Consider the following 21,418-nt stretch of genomic DNA (forward strand, 5'->3'; position numbering starts at 1 on the left):
CGGGGGCCGAGCAATGAGAGCATGAAGTGGAGCCATAAGCGGAGAGCGAAAGAAAGGGGTTGGTGAACAAGAAAGAGCGGATACACATTACACTTTCTGGGAACCTGCCGCCCAGGAAGCTCTATCCGAATACCCCTGGACAATAGGCCTTACGCTTCTACCCTTAACAATGGAAACCCGCAGAACACAGACAGACAGCAGCACTGTACGGGGGCCCCCCAGACCCATCTATCCTGGACTAGTAACAGGACGCTACACTGGAGAGAAGCTGCTTAGAGCCTGGTTACACAAATGAGGTTTAGAGATAATGGTTTTCCATGTTTGGTAATGATCGCGAAAGCTTGCCTCCTAGTTGGGCAATAATCGATACCGCTTGCCGGAAGAGAAGGTTTGATAATGAGAGCGAAAAAAAGAGAGAAAGAAACCGCTTGCCTCCATGTTCGGTAATGATCGCTACTGCTTAACGATATCACATATATCTGACATTTCACCTGCGATGGAAAGAGAGCTGGAGCCCTATATAATGAATGAACCACTCTCTCCTAATCAGATGAGTGACGATCTCTATCAAAGTAGGTCAAAACTACCCCAATCTCTCTCAATGGCTCATGTAATGTAATGTAATGACATATATAATATATCTCATTCATGACTTACGCTTTAGGCTCTCATAATCGATCCATACCTAATATCGTATACAAAGAGATATCTCATTATATATGTCATTATGCATGAATGAGATATGTGTCATACCAGATTCGATCGATAGAGAGTGAATGCATATATGTCATTATGCATTCGTTATATACGTAATTACGCGAAATATCGACCCACAAGGAGGGCTCCCATGACATAAGGAGAGATTGAAAGGGGAGCTGGGCCAAATGAAGGTCCGGAGGGCTTGCGCTTCTGAGGGCAAGGTCCGGCAGGGCTCGACTGTTAAGGATGCGTAAGCAGGCTCGACTGGCTGCCATCACCTTTAGGGTGCGTAAGCACGCTCGACTAATAAGGACCTTTAGGTACTCGACCCCAAGGGAGAGGATGCGTAAGCAGGCTCGACTGTTAAGGATGCGTAAGCAGGCTCGACTGTTAAGGACCCTTTAGGGGGCTCGACCATAGGACCTTTAGGTACTCGACCATAAGGGAGAGGGAGAGGAGAGGACCCTCACCATATGAATAGTGAGTGACTCCGTCCCTTTAGGGGGCTCGACTAATAAGGATGCGTAAGCAGGCTTGACTGTTAAGGAAAGGACCCTTTAGGGTGCTCGACCATAAGGGAGAGGAGAGGAGAGGACCTTTAGGTACTCGACCCCAAGGATGCGTAAGCAGGCTCGACTGTTAAGGAGAGGACCTTTAGGTGCTCGACTGTTAAGGAGAGGGAGAGGAGAGGACCCTTTAGGGGGCTCGACTGAGGTTACGAGGTCGAGGGACTCGACTGAGGTTACGAGGTCGCAATAGCAGCACGAGGTCCGGTTGAAAGATTATAAGCCCACCAACTGGCACGAGGTACGGATGACCAGCCCATAATTCAGAGGATGCCTACCTCTTCCTCAGAGGCAGTATAATCAGTAAAGAGGTAGGGTAGGTATGCTTTTAGGTGAGGCAGCTCAGCCCATCATCCATACTAGCTTGGGATGATAACCAGCCTAATAGCGGCACGAGGTCCGGGTCCAAACATATCCCTTCCAGAACTATTGTTTGTAAGCCCGTATAAGTCAAGGTAGCTTCACTTGGGCCATATTAGCTCAAGGTTTCTTTCATTAGCTAATAAATGTAGTATGGGTAGCTTTGGAAGCAGCCACAAAGATGTACGCTATTAGCGGCATCGACTATGACTCCTGGATAAACTAGCGGCTATTGGCAATGAGAAAAGACTATAAGTAATGAACTTAAAGCAATGACAACTGCAGCCTGCCCCTATGGCTCTGACTGGCTGACTAGTACCGGCTGGCAAGGCCTCCTGGCTAAGACTATCGGCTAAGACAATTGGCTTAAGACAAATGGCTATCAACATTGACCTTAAGGCTATGAGGACTGGCAATGCCTAGCTGTATGGCCTGACCTTATGTCAATGAGGGTGTAGCACTGACTAGAATGATATTATGGCTGCTGCTCTGATACTGGTGACAATGACCTTAAGGCTCCTGCTACGACTGGTTATTACTTACTGTATGGCTAGGACTGGCAATGACTCCCGAAAAGGACACCTGGCTTGGCAATGACTCCTTCCTGTCTATCGGCACTGACCTTAAGGCCTTCACTATTCAATTTCCCAGCTACCAAGGCCACCTTTCTGTACTGAATTTACCCACTTTGCACAAGGTCAGGGTCATTCCAATACGCCACCTTTTCGCTCTTCAATTTCCCCACTTTGACAAGGGTGAGGCAGAGCATCGGCAGGTACTTGGCTTGGTTGCTCTTGGGCTGGTGGGCTGAGACGAAACCTTTTCTTCCTTGCCCTCAGAAGCGCAAGACCTACGGACCTGAATTTTCCACTTTGACAGGGAGGGGTGAGGTTATCATACTGTGTTTTGTGCAGGTACAGGATAATGGCACCCAAGGCCACTAAGAAGAAGAAGACTGAACCTGTGCAAACACCGGAAGAGATGCAAGAGGAGAACACAATGGGGGATATTTTCACCATATTGTGTGGAGATACAGAATGTGTTGTTGGTGATTCAATATCCTATGCTTGGCCAGAAGTCTATTGAATGTTAAAACATAAATACTTCCCCGTTACAGACGAGCATGAAGCAGCGGAAGAAGCTCAGATCTACAGGAACATTGCAAGGAGCAGACTCCCACAGATAGCTGCTCACCCAGCTGTCCTACCATGCTAAGAGATAATCTCCCAGCTCATAAAGGCAGCAGATACAGATAAAAGGCTCATCCTCAACCATCAAAGAAGGCCCATGGCTTCATATCAATATGATGGGATCAAGAAGAGATACCACTTGCCACAGCCGGAGTTGGAAGTGAATGATAAATGGATGACCAAGGCAAAGAAAGACAATCCAGCAGAATCTCTCATAGCTAAGATGAAGCTTACTCAAGCCAGAATAGCAAAGAATGATCAAGGAGCCTCCCGCACAGCAACTCTGAGGAGACCATATCAATTGCTTATCTTGTTACTCTGCAGATTATACGGAAGGAAATCAGGAAGATTTTTCAAGAGTTCATGGGCACCGCTCATCCATGAGATCTCGACCAATGGCACCATACTCAATTGGGCCACTATACTTTCAGATAGTATGAGTTTGGCTATCAATCAGATCAGAAAGAGTGCACAAGTCACAGGTTTCTATATGAGCTCTTACTTTATGGATGCGGTGTGTGCTTCGAACACATTTCCTGCACTGAGTTGGAGATGGACTCCCAAATGCCATCCTGTGCACATTTATTGCCATATGCTATGGGAGCGCAAGTACAAGGTTTTCTATACAGAGATCATCTCCCACTTCATTATCCCACTGCTCAAGGCAGTTCAAGGATCACCTGTCCCATACATGTAAGAGAATGCTCGGAAGTACATCGGCACAGTGGGGGATTGGTATGTGAACACTCACGGAGTGTATTTCATAATCTATGGTGCTATCATGGCACCTCATATATTCCCTTACTACATTCCTGACAGATGCGGTGCTGGGAGAACTCATCTTTCAGACTTATGACAATGGATTTGCAGCAGTTATGCAGAGAAGGAAGAAGGTTGCTTGGCCTAAGCATCCAATCCAGATCGGAGCTTACAAGCTTACAAAGGCTAAGGACATTGAGCAAGCCAAGGGCTTCATGGGAAATTTCTGGCTTGGACAAGCTCAATTTAGGAGGCATGATCCGTTGAATATCATTCATGAACTTGGCAAGACGGATGCTAAATGAACATACAATCACCTCTCAGACAAGGATGAAGAGAAGTACTGCCGACTTCTCTCCCGCCAAGATATGCTGGATTTGACAAAGAAGGATAAAGTGGCACCACCTACATCGCCTGTCAGACCTCCTGTCAAAGGTTCTAAGGCATGGGTGGAAGCAGAGCACAGGATTTATTAGAATATCCGCAAAGAGGAAGAGATGAGAAAGGAAATCCCTCACCATATGAATAGTGAGTGACTCCGTCCCTGCTCCAAGCATAGAAGCTCATCTCCGAGGGAATGAGCCAAGACATAGCAAAGAAAGAAGTCCAGCTAAGTCCCAGACTCCAGAAACTTTGAATAATACTCCCATCCGATCACGAGCAAGTGCTAGCTCAAGCCATCAACAGATGCCCTTCATCCCTCCCGCAGTGCTTGGTTGCTCCCAAGAGTGACCAAGTACGAAGGGCATGACTACAGTGGAACTTCTAACGTGAAGCGTGCCTGTTATTTAGCACCGTATTTTGCATATTATACTAAAAAGGTATATATACATATATAACTAGTTGTGGTAAATCGTAATAGGTGTGATGTTATTCACAGGTATAGGTTAGGCTAGTTCTAGCGTGTAATGTACTTGGCTTGTTTGTGATTCTGGTAGTAACGATGGTGTACTTCTCCTCTCTCATCTGGTGAAAACGTGGGGGCCATCATCTCTTCTCGGCCAGTGATGGGGAACAAACTTATTCTCTTCGGGGTCTGATTGAACGGGGGAATGAACGGACGGGTATGAATGAACGTGTCCTTCTTCTCTTTTCTCACCTGGGGGCCATATCCTCTCTCTCTAATAAGTTGGTAACTAGGGTCCATCTCCTCTCGTCCATTTCAGTGAACCTAATCAGTTGTTTCGCCCCGCCTTTCTTCATATGTTGGGGCAATAAATCCTCTAAATAAAGCCCTTGCTAATCAAATGCAATAGGTAAACGGTATAAGAACGTATATAACGTGAAGTTTAATAAGCACCACCTCCCTTCCCTTCCCTGACTGTCCCTACACCTGAAAGCACGGTAATGCATTGCTTCTATTATCTGCTGTGGCATTTAGTTACCCGCTTAAAGACCTTCCCTCTCGTTGGGGTTACCCACTCGCATCCTTCATTGGTAATTGGTATTAGTTCCCATCCTTTAGTTAGTTCCCATCCTCAAGCCCTACCTCAGTAGACCTCAGTAGAAGGCAGCAGATTTCTTTATGTATCCCTTACTTTCGGGAGAGACGGGATAGACTTTCGGGATAGACATAAGCCAGTAGACAATAGTTAGGCACAATAAAGAAAGAAAGGCACGCATGTGGGATAGCCAATAGCGACTTAACTAGCAACTTCCTTGGTGCATTAAAGGTGACAGGAATAAGCATTAATTAAAGGTGTGCTAAAAGTTATGTTACTTATATTATTACTTTACTTTCTATTCGTTCGGGATAAAGAGAGAGAATAAAGACTATCTCGAGTTACTGATCTTGCCTCTTTTCTTAGCTAACGCTTCCTTAAGGCGCGGATTACTGTGCATTTCTATGTAGAGGTAGAGTAGATCGGGCATTTCAAGGGGAAGGCGTCGTAATGACATATATAAATAAAGCTATCGTGCATTGGAGCGACGTCAGCAGATATAATCTATACTATACGTCCCGTTTCCTCCTCTATACTATACTATCTATTACTGCGCATCACTATCTATGTTAGAGATGACCGTTGGATCAATGGATGCCAATACGTTACTTAATCTTAATACAGACGAGAGACAATACCATGGACAGTGCATTCCACCTAGATGTGCGCTGCGTAGATCCGAGTGGGTAGGATAAATATATTAAATAGGGCCCTGACAGCTAATTGAGCGTAGAAGTTCTGGGTCTGGGGAGGTGATAGCAGTTAAAGCCCCCCCTTTTTGAAAAATGAAACAATTCTCTGTTACCACAGTACGCAACAACGGGTGGGCAATCCATCAATCACTGTGTTGAGTTGACAAGCCTCCTCCATCGACAGTGAAAGAAAAATTAGCTCTATCCTTCTAGTTCGTTGGTGTCAAAAGGGTTTATCGAAAGGGTGCGTTGGTCCAAAGGAAAGGAAAGCGCGAAGGAAGGTCTAAGGCTGGACAGCATTGTTCGCATACCAATATCGATGCGATAAGGCCGACATAAGGAGGAGGTTTAGGGTCGGTCGATCGATAGAGCGAGAATGGATTTGTTGGAAGAACGGGCACTACTACTTCTTTGTTGTCGTATTTGTAGGGAAATACATAATATTTGTGTGAGTGGAGATCGCTTGTCTCGAGTCCCACTCGAAGCTCACTTGTTTTGCCTCCTAACCGTTGTTATCCTTCTATTTGGAAATAGGTGGAGTGACAGCTATCTCCGGTGCGAGCTTTTTTGGGGAATTGCGCTTCTTCACCTCTGTTCCAAGGCCGGGTTTACGTCAAAAGTTTATCTCCGATTCTGGTACTAAAGATAAGAAAGAAGGTTGGCGAGGAAGTAGCCCTTGGAGTCCTATCTATAAACAGAGTCTGCGGGAAGAGTTGTTTTATTTACATAAACAGCGGTAGCGTCATTTCTCAAGCCCTCAGATCCAATGCCAACAACGTTGGGTCGAACTAAATAGAGTCAATTTTGTATCTAAGAGATTGGGCTGGCTGCCGCCTTTCCGCCTCAACCGCTTCCACCGGATCATCGGGGAGAGTAGGTGAGGAGGTTCCTTCTGCTAAACTTGAAAGAGGAGAAGCAGGTTTAACTGGAAAGTGGGCGAGCCCCGAGTACACTCGAGTACACGCTCCCTTTCGTCTAGTGGTTAGGACTTCGCATCCTCATGTCGAAGCATACTATATGGATGGTAAGTAACATGTCGTCCAGCCACTTCCCATATATCATCATCAGAGGAAGGTCTGTCATTTCGATGCGTCCTCTCCTCTTCATTACTAAGCACGGGTATGTCCTGGTGAGCCACCGTCCGTCTGTTTCCTTCATTGCGTCCCGACAGGCGAGCTGGAGTCCCATACAGAGCTGAAGGGTTATCTGCCTCTTCACACGGTACCACCCCCGTGTCGTCGTCTGCTGCCTGTAGTGTGTGATTGTTGCAGGTGGATGGTGGTACGGGGGATTTCTTTTTCATCCCTGGCACCCCATCCGGGTGATTGAGGTCTTCTATGCTTATTTGAAGGCAATTTTGTTTGAGCTCATTATTTGGAGTACTATCCCAATCCAGATCTAGGTCTCCCTGTACCAAGTGCACCCCCTCGTTTGCCAGTCTGTCAGCGAGCTTGTTTGCTTTCCTGTGGATGTGGGAGGGGTGGACTGTTTGTAGTTGAGGTAGAAGAGAGCCCGTTGACTCTAAAGACACAACCCGTTGAATTGAATCCATGCTTGTTTTGTTGGGACAGATTGAAAAAAACTTATTGAATTTGGCGTTTTTCCTCTCCCTCGGTACCTCGGTCGAGTCCCTCGACCTCGTAACCTCAGTCGAGTCCCTCACTTCTTTGGGGAAGGTGAGCGATAAATCCCTCTCCTGGACAGTCGAGTGTGCTAACGCACCCACACCATATGAATAGTGAGTGACCCCTATGAAGAAGTAAGGGCCCTCCGGGCCCCGGGGATTGGGGTGGGTGGGTAAATAGTGGGAAGGTGAGCAATAAATCGATGGCGGGGGTCGAGCGTTCGTTACCTCACCCTCACCATATGAATAGTGAGTGACCCCTATGAAGAAGTAAGGGCCCTCCGGGCCTCAATTTCGTAACCTCAATCGAGTCCCTCCGGGCCTTGCCCTCGGAAAGACAAGCGGCTTCGCACCTTTGTAACAAACTCTTTTTTATGGGTTCGATGAATCATAATCCCTCTCCCAATCGGGGCACAGAAATGGAGATTCTTTTTCATTAACTATACCCTTTCCTATCGTTTCCCTTGGCTTTGAGGTTGAGGCTAGAGAGAAAGGCAAGTTGCTTGCAGGTCTAATTGTTATAGGGGCACCACACCAAAGGTCTCGTTAGAGGGGGACCAATGCTTATGGCAGCCAACAGACGACATTTGACGGGAAGGAATCGATCTACGATGTCGCATAGAGACGTTTAACCTTTCCATGGCAAGTACACCCAAATTCCACCTTCCTCCCTTCTCGCTTCAGTCCTTCCGAAGCCCGGCTAAGCCACTGAGCCATCTATTCCAATCATTTTTGATCCGGATCGGAATATTCCGAAGAGTTTGAAGAAAAAAACTACTGGAACTACAGATAAACAAATCAATACATTGATATATGATATCACATATCTACGTGTTGCATATCGGCGTTTTCACATACTCTACGCGCATCAATACGTCCTTGTTCTAATTAGGAGCCTCAACCTATCAGCAGAAGATGAAGCCTGTAACCTTGTGCATAAGAAGCAGTTCTATCTAGATTTCCCTATTATCTCCCGCTATAACTCCAATTTTCACTCCTAGTAGTTCAGAAGCTGTTTAAAGGAAGGCGTGGCTGGCGTCGTAGGTCGCCTTTGCTGGGATCGTCCATTCGGTGCCGCTTCTGCTGATAAGAGAAAGTCCTCCATGGATTGGGCATCCATCTCCTAACAGTCTGAAGCCTGGTCCCATCCATCCCAACAAGGCTCTCTGATGAACCATAATCCCACCCAAGCAATTTGGCAGTTAAACAATATAAGGTAAAGGGAAAGCTTCTAAGGACCATCCGCAGGAGCAAGGGAAGCTACGACGACGAGTCCTATCCCTTTTGATCCGCTGGTCGAGCAAGTGCATATCCTGCCCGACGTTGGTCAAGTGCATATTATGTCCCCATCGAGCGAGACACGATACGAGATAGATTTAGTTCTGCCACGAGACGAGAGAGACACGACGTGAACCTAAAGCCCGCAGTGAGTGATCATCACACCCAGTTGTTCATTCCCAACAGCCCACAGTTATCGAATCACCCAGTAGTTATCAACAGCCCAGTTCCCAACAGCCAGCCCTCAGTTATTGAATCACGCCCAATTAGCTCCACCTGAAGCAGTGAACCTTAAGCCCCCCACAGTTAGTTAGTTAGTTATTGAATCACCCAGTTTCTAAAAGCGAGCAGTGGAATCTGAAGTCCACAGTGAACCTTAAGCTCACCAGTCGAACCTACCTGCTAGATCGATTGCTGCTTGCCTGAGATCTATCTCCTGATCTCTTTTCTCTTGACTGTCCGTCTCTCTCTTGCTGCCCGTCTATCTATCTTGCTACCTGTCCGTCCGTTGATATTCTATTTCTATCTGCTTCAATCTATTCTATCTCTTTCCTTCCTGAGATCTTATCTCTACCTCCTCTCCCTTGCCACCTTCCTGACTGCTGATCCCGCCCGACTGCTTCGACCCGACCTGCGACCTTAGAACTACCCGTCTTCATCGACCGAACTGCCTTCATCGAACTAATTGATACCGACCTTTCTGCCTGAGAGGAGAGGAGAAGAGAAGAAAACGAACCGGTTTATGCGGGTATTTATATATGTTATTTGTTGGTATACCTTTCATATACGCTATATTTTCATATTATTTAGTTATACCCTTACCTTTATAATTTGATTCTCTACGAGCCTATCTTTTGTTTGATATTCTTGACCCCCTATCCTTACAGTTCGAACCCAGTCATTCATGTTCGTGAAGCCGGTTCAAGCGAGCGACATTGTAAAAGGTTTAACGCTACGCAGCCTGCCTAGTTTACTACTTGCACTGGTGACCTACCTTGCTTGCGTATAAGTACTTTGGGTGGTGTTTTCACTAACTGAGACACTACTTCACGTTCAACCGCTCTATAGTTGTTTGTATAGTTGTTCATTCTAGCCTCACTCTCGGTTTAGTTCGTCAAGCTGAACTTGGTCATAAGAAGCAGCACTTAGTCATTAGAAGCAGCACTTAGTCATTTGCACTTGCTTGGTTAGACTTACTTGGGAAGGCAGGTACGGCTGGATCGGATGTCCGGTCTTGATTCTTGCTGGGATTGGCTGGCTGGTTGCTTCCCATAGCTTGCTGACTTCGTACCAAACATTGGCTTGAACGTCTTCAAATGCCTTTCTTCTTCAATATGTGGTCTTTGCCTTTGTTGCTCTTACCTATGTTCTGGCTCGGATACTTTTACCCTCTGCCTATATTCTAGCTGCCTTTGCTTGCTCTGGAACTAGAGGATCTTAAATTGGTACCGGAACTGCCTCTGTCTTCATTGCTGGCGGTGAGACTTCCTTTTCCTCTGCTGCTTACTTGGATAAAGGGAATATCTTTTGATCTGGGCGAGGTGCTAGCTGTGATGCTGTTGGTTTGGATTAAGATATAGGCAGTGGTGGTTCTTAAACTGGACCTATAAGGGCCGTGGGCTATGTCTCTTGATCTAGAAGGTATGATGCCGGGCGACATAGTGAAAAAGGTGAGACTCGGAAAAATGACTATCGATCCATCTTTCTACACATAATGAAGACATCCTATATATTAGGTAACAGGGCTATTAAGCATGAAGACTGAATCTGCTAATGAAACTACTGCTGTTCTATCTGTTGCTACCTATGCTATTGGTGTTGCTCCTGGCTCAGATGCTTAAGTTAGATGGTAAAAAACTAGGAAAATACGGGTGGGAACTGATAACTTTGCAACGATATCTGCTAGCTTTGCTGCTTGCTCCTTTGCCTTAGTCTCCAGACCAGATATCATGAAGCGGCATGAACTGACCTTAAAACACACGCAAAGGCCTTTTGAAGCCATTATTTGCATTTCAGAAGGAGCTTCTGTTCGTGATAGAGATCCAGCCCTAGGTCCCACCACTCCTGTGCCAGTCCCAGATACGGGTGATTGAGATGATGACCTTGAACCAGAACCAGCACCAACCTCAGAGGACCCGCCCCTATTTTCCCTCGGTCTAATGGCGATATTCCAGGCCGAAGTGCGGGTAACAAACGGTGCTTAACTGGGAAACCTAGTCGTTCAGGGCCGCCAACTTAGAATGATGTTCCTATCAATGTAGTTCTTATATCAGCTTAGGTCTCCAGCGGAATGGAATAGCAGGACGAGGGCTAACCGGCGGACTAACTATAAGAGGTGCATGGCGCACAAACCAGCTAGCGATACCCCTTTCCTTTCCTACCAAGCGAGACCTCAGGATGCTGCTCCTACTTAAACTGCTTACTGTGCTCCTGGTGGATATGCTGGTGGTTACTAGGCGAGCGAGGGTAGTGGCTGGTGGCTTGCTAGTTGCTGGGGCTTGCTCAGATGCTACCTTTGCATTTGTAGGATCCGAAACAACTGCTAGGGGTTATGGATATACTGGTACAAGGTCAACGGGTGCTGGGTCTTTATAAAAGTATTCTAGAAAGGTCCGGCAGGGCTTGCTTGACGTTAGGAAAGCAAGGTCCCGGAGGGGCTTGCGCTTCCTAGTGCAAGGAACTGACTGAACCTAAACTACCACATGCTCATATATAACTAACTACCACCATTTCAGCAGTCACTTACTCATTGTCTTGGTCGGCATTCATTATATACGTAATTACGTCATTCGAGATAGGAACCAGAATAGAATCACCCACCTCCTCTTTTCAATTTACTTATTGGGCTCTCAAATAAGTAACTAAAAAAGTCACTAACGTACCTCTTGGGTTTACTTATTGGGTGGGGGGGCTTATGGTCGAGTAACTAAAGTTCCTCTCCTCTCCTCTCCTCTCCCTCTCCTCTCCCTCTCCTCTCCCTTATGGTCGAGCACCTAAAGGTCCTCTCCTTAACAGTCGAGCCTGCTTACGCATCCTTAACAGTCGAGCACCTAAAGGTCCTCTCCTCTCCTCTCCCTTATGGTCGAGCACCCTAAAGGGTCCTCTCCTTAACAGTCGAGCCTGCTTACGCATCCTTATCAGTCGAGCCCCCTAAAGGGACGGAGTCACTCACTATTCATATGGTGAGGGTCCTCTCCTCTCCCTCTCCCTTATGGTCGAGTACCTAAAGGTCCTATGGTCGAGCCCCCTAAAGGGTCCTTAACAGTCGAGCCTGCTTACGCATCCTTAACAGTCGAGCCTGCTTACGCATCCTCTCCCTCTCCCTTATGGTCGAGTACCTAAAGGTCCTATGGTCGAGCACCTAAAGGTCCTTATGGTCGAGCACCTAAAGGTGATGGCGGCCTTAACAGTCGAGCCTGCTTACGCATCCTTATCAGTCGAGCCCCCTAAAGGGTCCTCTCCTTAACAGTCGAGCCTGCTTACGCATCCTCTCCCTCTTGGGTTTACTTATTGGCCCCCCCAAATAAGTAAAAAAAGAGTCGAGTACCTAAAGGTCCTCTCCTTAACAGTCGAGCCTGCTTACGCATCCTTAACAGTCAAGCACCTAAAGGTCCTCTCCTCTCCTCTCCCTTATGGTCGAGCACCCTAAAGGGTCCTCTCCTTAACAGTCGAGCCTGCTTACGCATCCTTATCAGTCGAGCCCCCTAAAGGGACGGAGTCACTCACTATTCATATGGTGAGGGTCCTCTCCTCTCCCTCTCCCTTGTGGTCGAGTACCTAAAGGTCCTATGGTCGAGCCCCCTAAAGGGTCCTTAACAGTCGAGCCTGCTTACGCATCCTTGGGGTCGAGTACCTAAAGGTCCTTATCAGTCGAGCCCCGTTGCCGGTCCTCTCCTCTCCTCTCCCTTATGGTCGAGCACCCTAAAGGGTCCTCTCCTTAACAGTCGAGCCTGCTTACGCATCCTTATCAGTCGAGCCCCCTAAAGGGACGGAGTCACTCACTATTCATATGGTGAGGGTCCTCTCCTCTCCCTCTCCCTTATGGTCGAGTACCTAAAGGTCCTATGGTCGAGCCCCCTAAAGGGTCCTTAACAATCGAGCCTGCTTACGCATCCTTAACAGTCGAGCCTGCTTACGCATCCTTATCAGTCGAGCCCCCTAAAGGGTCCTTGTCAGTCGAGTCACTAACGTATTCATTTGACTTATTGGGTGGCCCCTATCAAATAAGTAACTAAAAAAGTCACGTGGAGTAGTCTACGGAGGCTGTAGAATGGCCCCTTTTCCGGCACCGGCCGGAAAATCGTCCGGCTCCGGCGATCGGTAAACTCTCCACCCTCCACCACCATCTCCCCGCTCCGCCACCCTCTTTCTCCGCCACCCTCCCCTGACAGCCCTGACATTCCCTGCATTCTTCCCTGCATTCCCTGACAAAAAAATCAGAATGCAGTTAAACCGCCTGACATCCCTGACCCATCAGCGACGAGCTGGAATTCATGGCGCGCGGGTGACCATTTCGAACCGGCGCGATTCCGCTCTGCAGCTCACTTCCCGCTCTGAATTGACCATTTCGAACCGGCGCGATTCCGCTCTGCAGCTCACTTCCGCTCTGAATTGCGATTCCGCTGTGCTGAGGTACCGCTCTGCAGCTCGGAGGCCAGGAACTCTTCAGCGCGCAGGTACCCTTCGCTATCAGAGCCGTGAAATTCACTGTCAACCTCAGCTGCTAGCTGCATATTGCTATTTGCTGCATCCTCTGTCTATGTCTTCTTTTAATCGTTTACTCGATGTCCTCCCTTTCCCTGTGGTGGTTGTTTTTATGTTTATACTCTCGGTTCATTTTGCAAGGAGAATCGAGCGATGCGTCAACAAACCTACATCCTCGATCTGCTTGCATGTATACCATATAGAGAATGGCTTCAGGTGCTTGTAGCTATTCCCCATATTGTTCATGCGTAACGAATTGTTTTCCCGCAGTTCGATCTGCAGCCCAACTACCACTCATTTTAATTTCGTTCTCATTCTCTTTGTTCAACTGCCCATTGGACCTGTAATGGGCTAGTGATTCCTTAAATCGTTTTATATTGGTTTCAAATTTCTTAACAATGAACAAACAACATGCTCTGCTGCGAGTGAGGAACAATCTTCTTACCCATACATGAACTCGGTGTGTAGTCCATTTCAGGCACTAATTTCTCTGTTTGCTTAATCTTCAGTATTTCACGATGAACAACATGCAGTAGCTTAGAGAAACCCAGCATCTTGTGTTTATGGTTAACTTTTATATAGTATGCTTGCTTTATTTTCTATTAGAAACACAATTATGGAAATGAAACCTAGATCACAAGGATCAAGTTCTTTGAGGGTTCCCTTACCCTAATGGGTACATTGTCCTAGCAGTATTGAGCCCCTAACTGCCAAAAAAGAGCTATAACAGAAATTGAATTCTCCTCAAGCTTGATGCCTCCTCTGCACCTACAAAGGTTTTTATAGTGGGAATACAAAGATAATATTCACAAAATTACCTTACATAACCTTCGTTGCAAGAGTCCCCAATTGACTACACCAATAAACCCTTGGAATGAAAGAATTGCAAATTATGCAATGAAAATAATGTTGAAGATGACAGATACACACTCCTGCAATGCATATGATTTACAGAACAAAGAAAGATAGCTAAAAACAGTACACATGATGGCATTCATTTCCAGCAGATTACTTCATTGGATTACAAAATTTAATAATAACTGAGTTGATAGATCAGAATGACTGCTAAAGTTTACTGTATTTTGCTCTGATAGAACTTACAGGGTATGAATGGACTATATGGGGAGAAAATTATTTGTCAGGAATGATGTGAACCGTCACATTTGGGGATGGTGTTAGCAGGTTCCCCTTTCCCAACCAAAAACCTACTTTAGCTTGGATCAGGGTGACAAAGTGGTAATCCACCAGCAAGTGGGTTCATATTCCCCAGCCAAAAACCCAGCCAATAACTAACCTGCATAAATTTTAATTTTTAATATGCAGTTCTAACTTCTAAGTAATTAGTGGGATAATAACTACCTCTGTAATTAGTGGGATATTAACTACCTCTGTAATTAGTGGGATAATAACTATCTCTGTAATTTTGGGAAGCATCTGACTAGATTGAGGGTAGTCAATGAAGATGATACTCTGAAGATCTAAGATAGGAAGACTTCTGAAGATCTTGCAAAGGAGGAGCACCAAAACAATATAAAAGATGCTTGAAATCAGTGAAGCTGTCAGGGCTGGAGTAGTCCAGCTCAGATAAAGGATGGATTTGATCTAGAGGGAGCATTTTAATACACAAAGTCCTGTTGCCCTGTGTCAAAATTCAACATGCTTGGGGAAGAGTACCTAGATTATAAGATCATAATAGACAATCACACTGTAATGGCAAGGAAATCTAAGGTAATTCATTGCATGGTTTTGGTCATATTCCAGTTTGCATGAACAGTAGTAGTGAAAATCTTATATTTAAATGCAGAAGTTGCACCTTATATGTGAATATTAGCATTTTACTTGGGGAATTTAGAAGAAGAATTCTAGGATGGTACTAGAGCTAGTTTACCAGAAATAAACAATTGGAATTACTCTATGCTAAATTTTTAAAGAGAAATTTCTTTAACGAGTGTGCGAGATAGAGTAAATGACGCTTTCTTTCTTTCATGGTTAAAAGTGTCTTGTATAACAACTTTATGAAGGAATGGAATCCAAGATTTAAACAATTTGAGAAAACTTTGGTGGTCTAAACTGGGACCAAATTAGCAAAAATAATAATTAAAATGGGAAAATATTCGAGCCTGCATTGCCAGTTGCTCTAGAAACACCAGATGAAGTCAATAGCAGGTCCAGGACAGGAAAATAAGCATGATTTGGAAACTTATGTCTATTTTCTTCCTGATATGATTTAAATTCATAATGCCAGATCAATTAGACATTGCCTGAAGAAAATGAATAACTTATATCAGCTTCATTTTAATTGCCAGGTAGAAAAATGGAAACTTCAAAAAAATAGAGTGATCTTCAAATACAAAATATTTTTCAGACCTTTGCACAAAGCATTGGTGCAAAACATGTAAGGGTACACCCCTTGAGATTTGTCAATAAGGAAACTTGGAAATGCTATATGCATTCAAAAATATATGAACCCACAAGTTAAACAAGTACAAATCAGACAATGCAATTTCAAAGTGGGAAGCAATCTGGAGAAAACTGTTGAAATTTGAATAGACTGCTTCCCCTCCCACTGTGCCACCCCCATCCCAAGCACAGTTTAAAGAAATACAATTGACAAAAGAAATACTGTAGAGAAAAAATATTGCCAGTACTAATTTTTTAAAGCAGACCAGCACATAAATATTCATAATTAATTGACAAAATATGTCCACCAGGCTGTGGTCTAGTCACAAGTTGGAGCACTTGCTGTAATGATGGCCCAGGTTCAAATATCAAGTTTGAAGGGCATGCCCCTGTCTGGTTTTATTTCAAGACTAGTTGGAGGAAGAAATTGACAGACCATCAACACCACATAGTCACAGTAAACATTTCAGTCAAAAAAATTGACATAATATTTTGGCATCTTCATGGGAAAATGAAGCTTATTAAACAAGGTGTCTGGCATGCAGTAATCCAAATATATTATCAAAATCTGGTTGAGTTGAGCAATGGAATCTTATGTGTACCTTTATTTTGACACACTGGGATACCCCAGTTGTTACTAAGTATATGATGTGTCTTCTCTTTATAATACTTAATAATTTCTGCGGGATGCTTCAGAGTTAGGTAAGCAGAAAACACGGTTTTGTAACTAAATCTTTGCATCTGTTCATGTTGTCAAAGGAATCTTTCCTTTAAGGAATGCCTTGTTGAAAATGAATGAGGCAAAAAGCAACATCTTAAAGGAAATGCTTGCATCCCAAATTTTTTGCATCCTTTTGTGCTATTTATTTTTGTCATCATTGAGTGATTGATATTTTAGACCTCAAAAAAAGCATAAAAGAGGTTTTATATTTATATATATGTTGAATAACTTGCTAAGATCGAAATTTTGGTTTTGATGTCCTTGCATATTGTTTGACCAGATTAGTTCAAAATGGGCAAGCGAAAGAAATGGCAATATATCATGGATCTTGAGGTGCAAGACCTCAAAGGAAAAATGACTTTCTCTAATAAAGACTTGGTTTGGACAGAAATAAATACAAAAAACAATGGTATTGATCGTGTTGCTGTAATCCCGTTACGACGAGTTGCTGACTTTATAAAAGGAGAGGAAGAAAATCCTATTGCTCCATGTAAATTCGTACGAAAAACAAAGGGTAAACCAAAAGAAAGATCTACTGCTGCATTGCAATATGATATGTGAGTATTTAAAATATATATTGTTTAGATCTTTTGAAACCACGGTTATCTTTCTTTGTATGTACTAACAATTTAAATTTTTGGTTTAGCTATTATTGTTCATTTGGCCCAGAGGACAAAAGAGGAAATCTTTCAACTAAACGAAGGACTTCATTTGTGCAGAAGAGGGGTTGCCAATGCCACTTTATTGTGAAAGTTATGCATGAAATTCCTGATAGAGCAATATTAACTTTCAATATGTATGAACATGTAGATGGGGAAGGTTGGGCTTGTCATGGTCAATGTGACACTTCAGGTGAGACCAGGGCCTTGCTTAGGCCAAGGCTTTCGAGGGACATTGTTGCATATGTAGAGAGTTGTTTCTTTTTGGGAGTGCCTATTGATGTAGTGTATAGAACCCACGTTAAGAGACATGTTGACATCGATGTGGCAACTCGAGATAGAGATTTCTTCTTATGCAGGAAAGATATTGTAAACATTTATAATAGGTTGGCGAAGGGAAATTATCAACTTCACAAAAAGGATGAAATGAGTGTAAACCTTTGGTATCAAAAGCATCGGGAAGATTTTTTCTTTTACCAAAAGCCCAATGGTGTGGAGGTCCCTTTTATAATAGGGATTCAAACAAAGTGGATGTTGGAGACAATGGTCAAGCTATCGCACAATAGCTTAATAGCCATGGATTCAACATTTAACACAAACAAATATGGGGTAAGTCAGATGCCAATGATTTATTGAATATATTTATTTAAGTTGTATCCATTCAAAATGATTAATAACTTGTATTTGAATTTATGTAATGTTGAAAATGACAGTATCAGTTGTATACACTCGTGGCATTTGATGAACAACAAAGCGGGGTGCCTGTTGCATGGGTCGTGGCATCACGAAACACATCAGATGATATTGCAATATGGCTGGAGCAGCTCATGCGCAAGTGTTTCCAAACCCGTCCTGATTGGAAAGTCAATGCTTTCATGGTTGATGATGCACTGGCTGAAATCAGTGCCTTGAGGTAACTTTAACATTGTCATGATATAACCAAACTTGCATTTTTTCTAAAAATATCACACTAAAATGCATTGAATATGGCAGGAGGATCACAGGTTGTGATGTGATCTTATGCGTTTGGCATGTACGGAGGGCTTGGTTGAAAAATGTCAATCGATTGGCCACTAGTTCCATAAAAGCCAAAGAGATGTTCAGTGAGTTAGGTTTCATCATGAAACACACTCTCAATTATGAAGTGGAAGATGCAATCAATCAATTTTTTATCAAGTTTGCAGATGAAGAGAAGTTCTTAGACTATTTCAACAAGAATTGGGTCACTGGAGATAAGATTCGTAAGTAAACATTTTTTTCATATTATATGTATTTTTTTCTTTTATAAAGGTGATAGAGTGAGACTGACATCGTTCTATTTGCAATTAGGTATGTGGGTGAAAGGTTGTCGGGAGTTTCCTCATGCAAATCAGGAGACCAATAATGCTGTTGAGTCATACCATTGTTACCTAAAAACAACATTTCTATCTGATAGAAGGAAAAAATGTGCCCGGAGGATGGATTGGTTATTGCATATGCTACTAACAACAGTTGAACCTTGTTATCGGTTCAAGGAAATCTTAAAAGAAGAAGGATTCCTAAACAACTACAAGAGAGAAAAGCAGCTAGAATCATCAGTGGAACGAGCAAGAAAAATTATGGATACTGATTGTTGTCCTCATGAGAACATAACACGTGCTTATTGGGTGAGAAGTCAGACAGATCGAGATAAAAAATACCTTGTCACCTGGTATCGTAAGGATTTTATAACGTGTGAATGTCCATGGTCTATCCGTGGAAACATTTGCAAGCATGCCATAAAGGTTAATTGGTTGTATTTCCAATCGGATAATTCAAATCCATTGCTTCATCAGCATGCAGAGGATAACATATGCAATGACCCACCTGAGATCAATATAGAGCCTCAAAACCATGATGAAGATGTCGATGCTACTCTTATGGCCACAAATGTTGTTGACGCAGATGCCGAGGCACTTCATTTGGCAAGGGAGGAGTTGTTTAGCTATACCCATCTCATTTTAGATAACCCTCCTACTACTTTGGCAAAGACAATCCAATTGACTGATATGCTTAAAAAAATGTTGGATGAAGCCAATAATTTGCACGTTACTGATTTTGACTTCACACCTGGATTGGAATCTCTTGATCCATCTTTGAAGAGGAAGAAGAGTTTCCTTAGCCCCACAAAGAAAAGAAGAAGCAGCAGAAAAAACAATGGTTTGGAAATTGATTTAAATGTTGATCCATCAGAATATGAACCATTTGAGTTTCGATACCTCAATAAGCGAGGACGTCATCGATCAAATAATGCCGTCTCTATGGTTCCAGGTTAGTTTCATGTGTTGAATAGAGTCATGATTTTAGATTTAAGTATTTAATCATCACTATTCTTTAACATGTGGTATGTTTATTTTTACAGCAATGCAACAATCCCCAACCATGGCGATAACCCAAGACCAAAGGGAGATGCAAGACCATCCAACCTTACTTTCCATGCCAGGTACATTTGACACTCTTTCATTGTGTGTGCACATATACCTTGATGCTCTAGAAAATTTCTTTGCGATAACGTTTGACATTTTTCTAGGTAACTATAGAATAAGTGGAGAAGCATCATCTTCAACCATGACTGATCATCTACAGAAGGACTTCAACTCTAGTGGGAATCAATGAGGTATGCACAAATAATAGATAAGCTAGGTTATTATGGCGTCGTCAGGTGGCCCTTTATCATATGATAAGTATATTTATGTTTTTCCATTGTTATGTTGTTATAAAAATACCTTTTTCATAATCTGTTCTCTGAAAGTTCATGAAACTTTGTGTTTTGACATGGAATGTTGTGTTGTTTCAGAAGGCTCTAGGTACATTGAGAACATGGGTGCCTGCAAAATTTGAGGAAAGTTTGAGCCTTCATCAGTGCAATATTAAAAATATGGGTGCCTGATGAGCACCGAGGAATGTTTGAGCTCTCATCAATGCAAAAGTAAAAGTTCAATTATATGCCACTACTCTCCTGAAGTTTCATGAAATTTTGAACTTTGACATGGAATGTCAAGTTAATTCACATGGCTCTGTAATTGTTCAACAAATTCAATTGTCGGTTCTTTTTATTGCAATGTTTCTGTATTTTCTCACGTAATTGGTCTAATACTGCAGACTAAGCTGTAACAATGTTGTATACACACCACAATTTGGGAATGAATTAGTGTTTTAGACATCAATCTAAATTGTTCTTCAAATATATTCTCAAATGTTAGATCTGTTATATGATCAAAACAAATCTGATTTTATTTATGGTGTTCATATTTAAGAAAGAAGCTCTTGGGTTTATAGCATCTTGATGTGCAGTTTTCTGAACCTGTTGCTTTTGAACCAAGTCAACATGAAACTTGCATTCTTAGTTATTCTAATGCTTCAATTATGAGCTCTGTTACCAATTGTCATTGCTGTCATGGCCCTGGAAAGAGTTACTATACTGTCAGCTGAATTTGACATTGTCCAATCTGAGTCATCACAAAGTAGGGTTATTGTCAACATCCCAAGTATACTGTAGTCATTGCACCATGATGAGAAGCATGATCAAGATTACTGTTTGGTCATATGATATTCAATAACCCAAATATATATGTAAAGAAAATTGAGATAAAATAGATAACAGTCAGGATGACAATTATGTCTTATTCTGAGCACTAGGTGTCATCAATATGCATATACTGTATGCAAACATAACTTCAGCTGCTAATATTATGCGAAGCAGTTCCACAATCTTTTACACTGTAATGTATATAAGCCCGTTATCAAGTCATATTGTAACTTGCATAAGGGTTCGGTTCAGATACATATATACAACCTTAGCCTCGATTCAGGCATGTCCTGTAGCTCAAACAAAGTCTCGGCTTGTAGTCTTGCTTCTTCAGAAAACATGCTTTGTTGTAACCATAATGGTACTCTGAATTGTGATCCCACAGAGCACTGAACTTGATCATCCTTTGCACTAGCCTTAACAAGATCCAAACTAGAATATACATTGAACTGGGTCAAGTGCCAAGATCATGATTGAACTAAATATGATTAGAACTGAGTTTTCCACTACACCCAGTTGGAGATCGAACTAGTCTTCATGTATCCAAACAATAGCTTCATTATAATCTTCCTCAACAGAGGTCCGAATTATGATGAGATAATAATCTCCTCTGAACTGTGCCAAGAAAGTCTTCAAAACAATCTCAGAGAAATCTGAATTGTGTTAAGGGTGTCTTCCTTACTGTAGAAAGGTAGATCTCTGAATTCTGGCTTCATAGAATCACCACCAAGCCATAGAAAACATAGGTGTATATTTATAGTGATTTATGTCAAGGGA

At 43.2% G+C, this 21,418-nt stretch overlaps 1 protein-coding gene across 1 annotated transcript in view; it reads left to right on the forward strand.

Annotated features, from left to right (window-relative positions):
• Positions 1 to 20,238, forward strand: part of LOC149142157 (uncharacterized) — an 83,660-nt gene extending 63,422 nt beyond the window's left edge. The window contains exons 4-10 of the mRNA XM_089449921.1: positions 16,824 to 17,703; positions 17,808 to 18,007; positions 18,088 to 18,335; positions 18,424 to 19,383; positions 19,475 to 19,555; positions 19,643 to 19,729; positions 19,910 to 20,238. Coding sequence (XP_089306047.1) covers positions 17,191 to 17,703; positions 17,808 to 18,007; positions 18,088 to 18,335; positions 18,424 to 19,383; positions 19,475 to 19,555; positions 19,643 to 19,728 — 2,088 coding nt within the window. The 5' untranslated portion in view covers positions 16,824 to 17,190 and the 3' untranslated portion in view covers position 19,729; positions 19,910 to 20,238. The remainder of the gene's footprint in view (positions 1 to 16,823; positions 17,704 to 17,807; positions 18,008 to 18,087; positions 18,336 to 18,423; positions 19,384 to 19,474; positions 19,556 to 19,642; positions 19,730 to 19,909) is intronic.
• Positions 20,239 to 21,418: the final 1,180 nt, after the last annotated feature.

The sequence above is a fragment of the Pinus tabuliformis genome, chromosome X (assembly GCF_031772625.1).
Source record: "Pinus tabuliformis cultivar Carrire ecotype Pingquan chromosome X, CPIR1, whole genome shotgun sequence".
NCBI lineage: Eukaryota > Viridiplantae > Streptophyta > Pinopsida > Pinales > Pinaceae > Pinus > Pinus tabuliformis.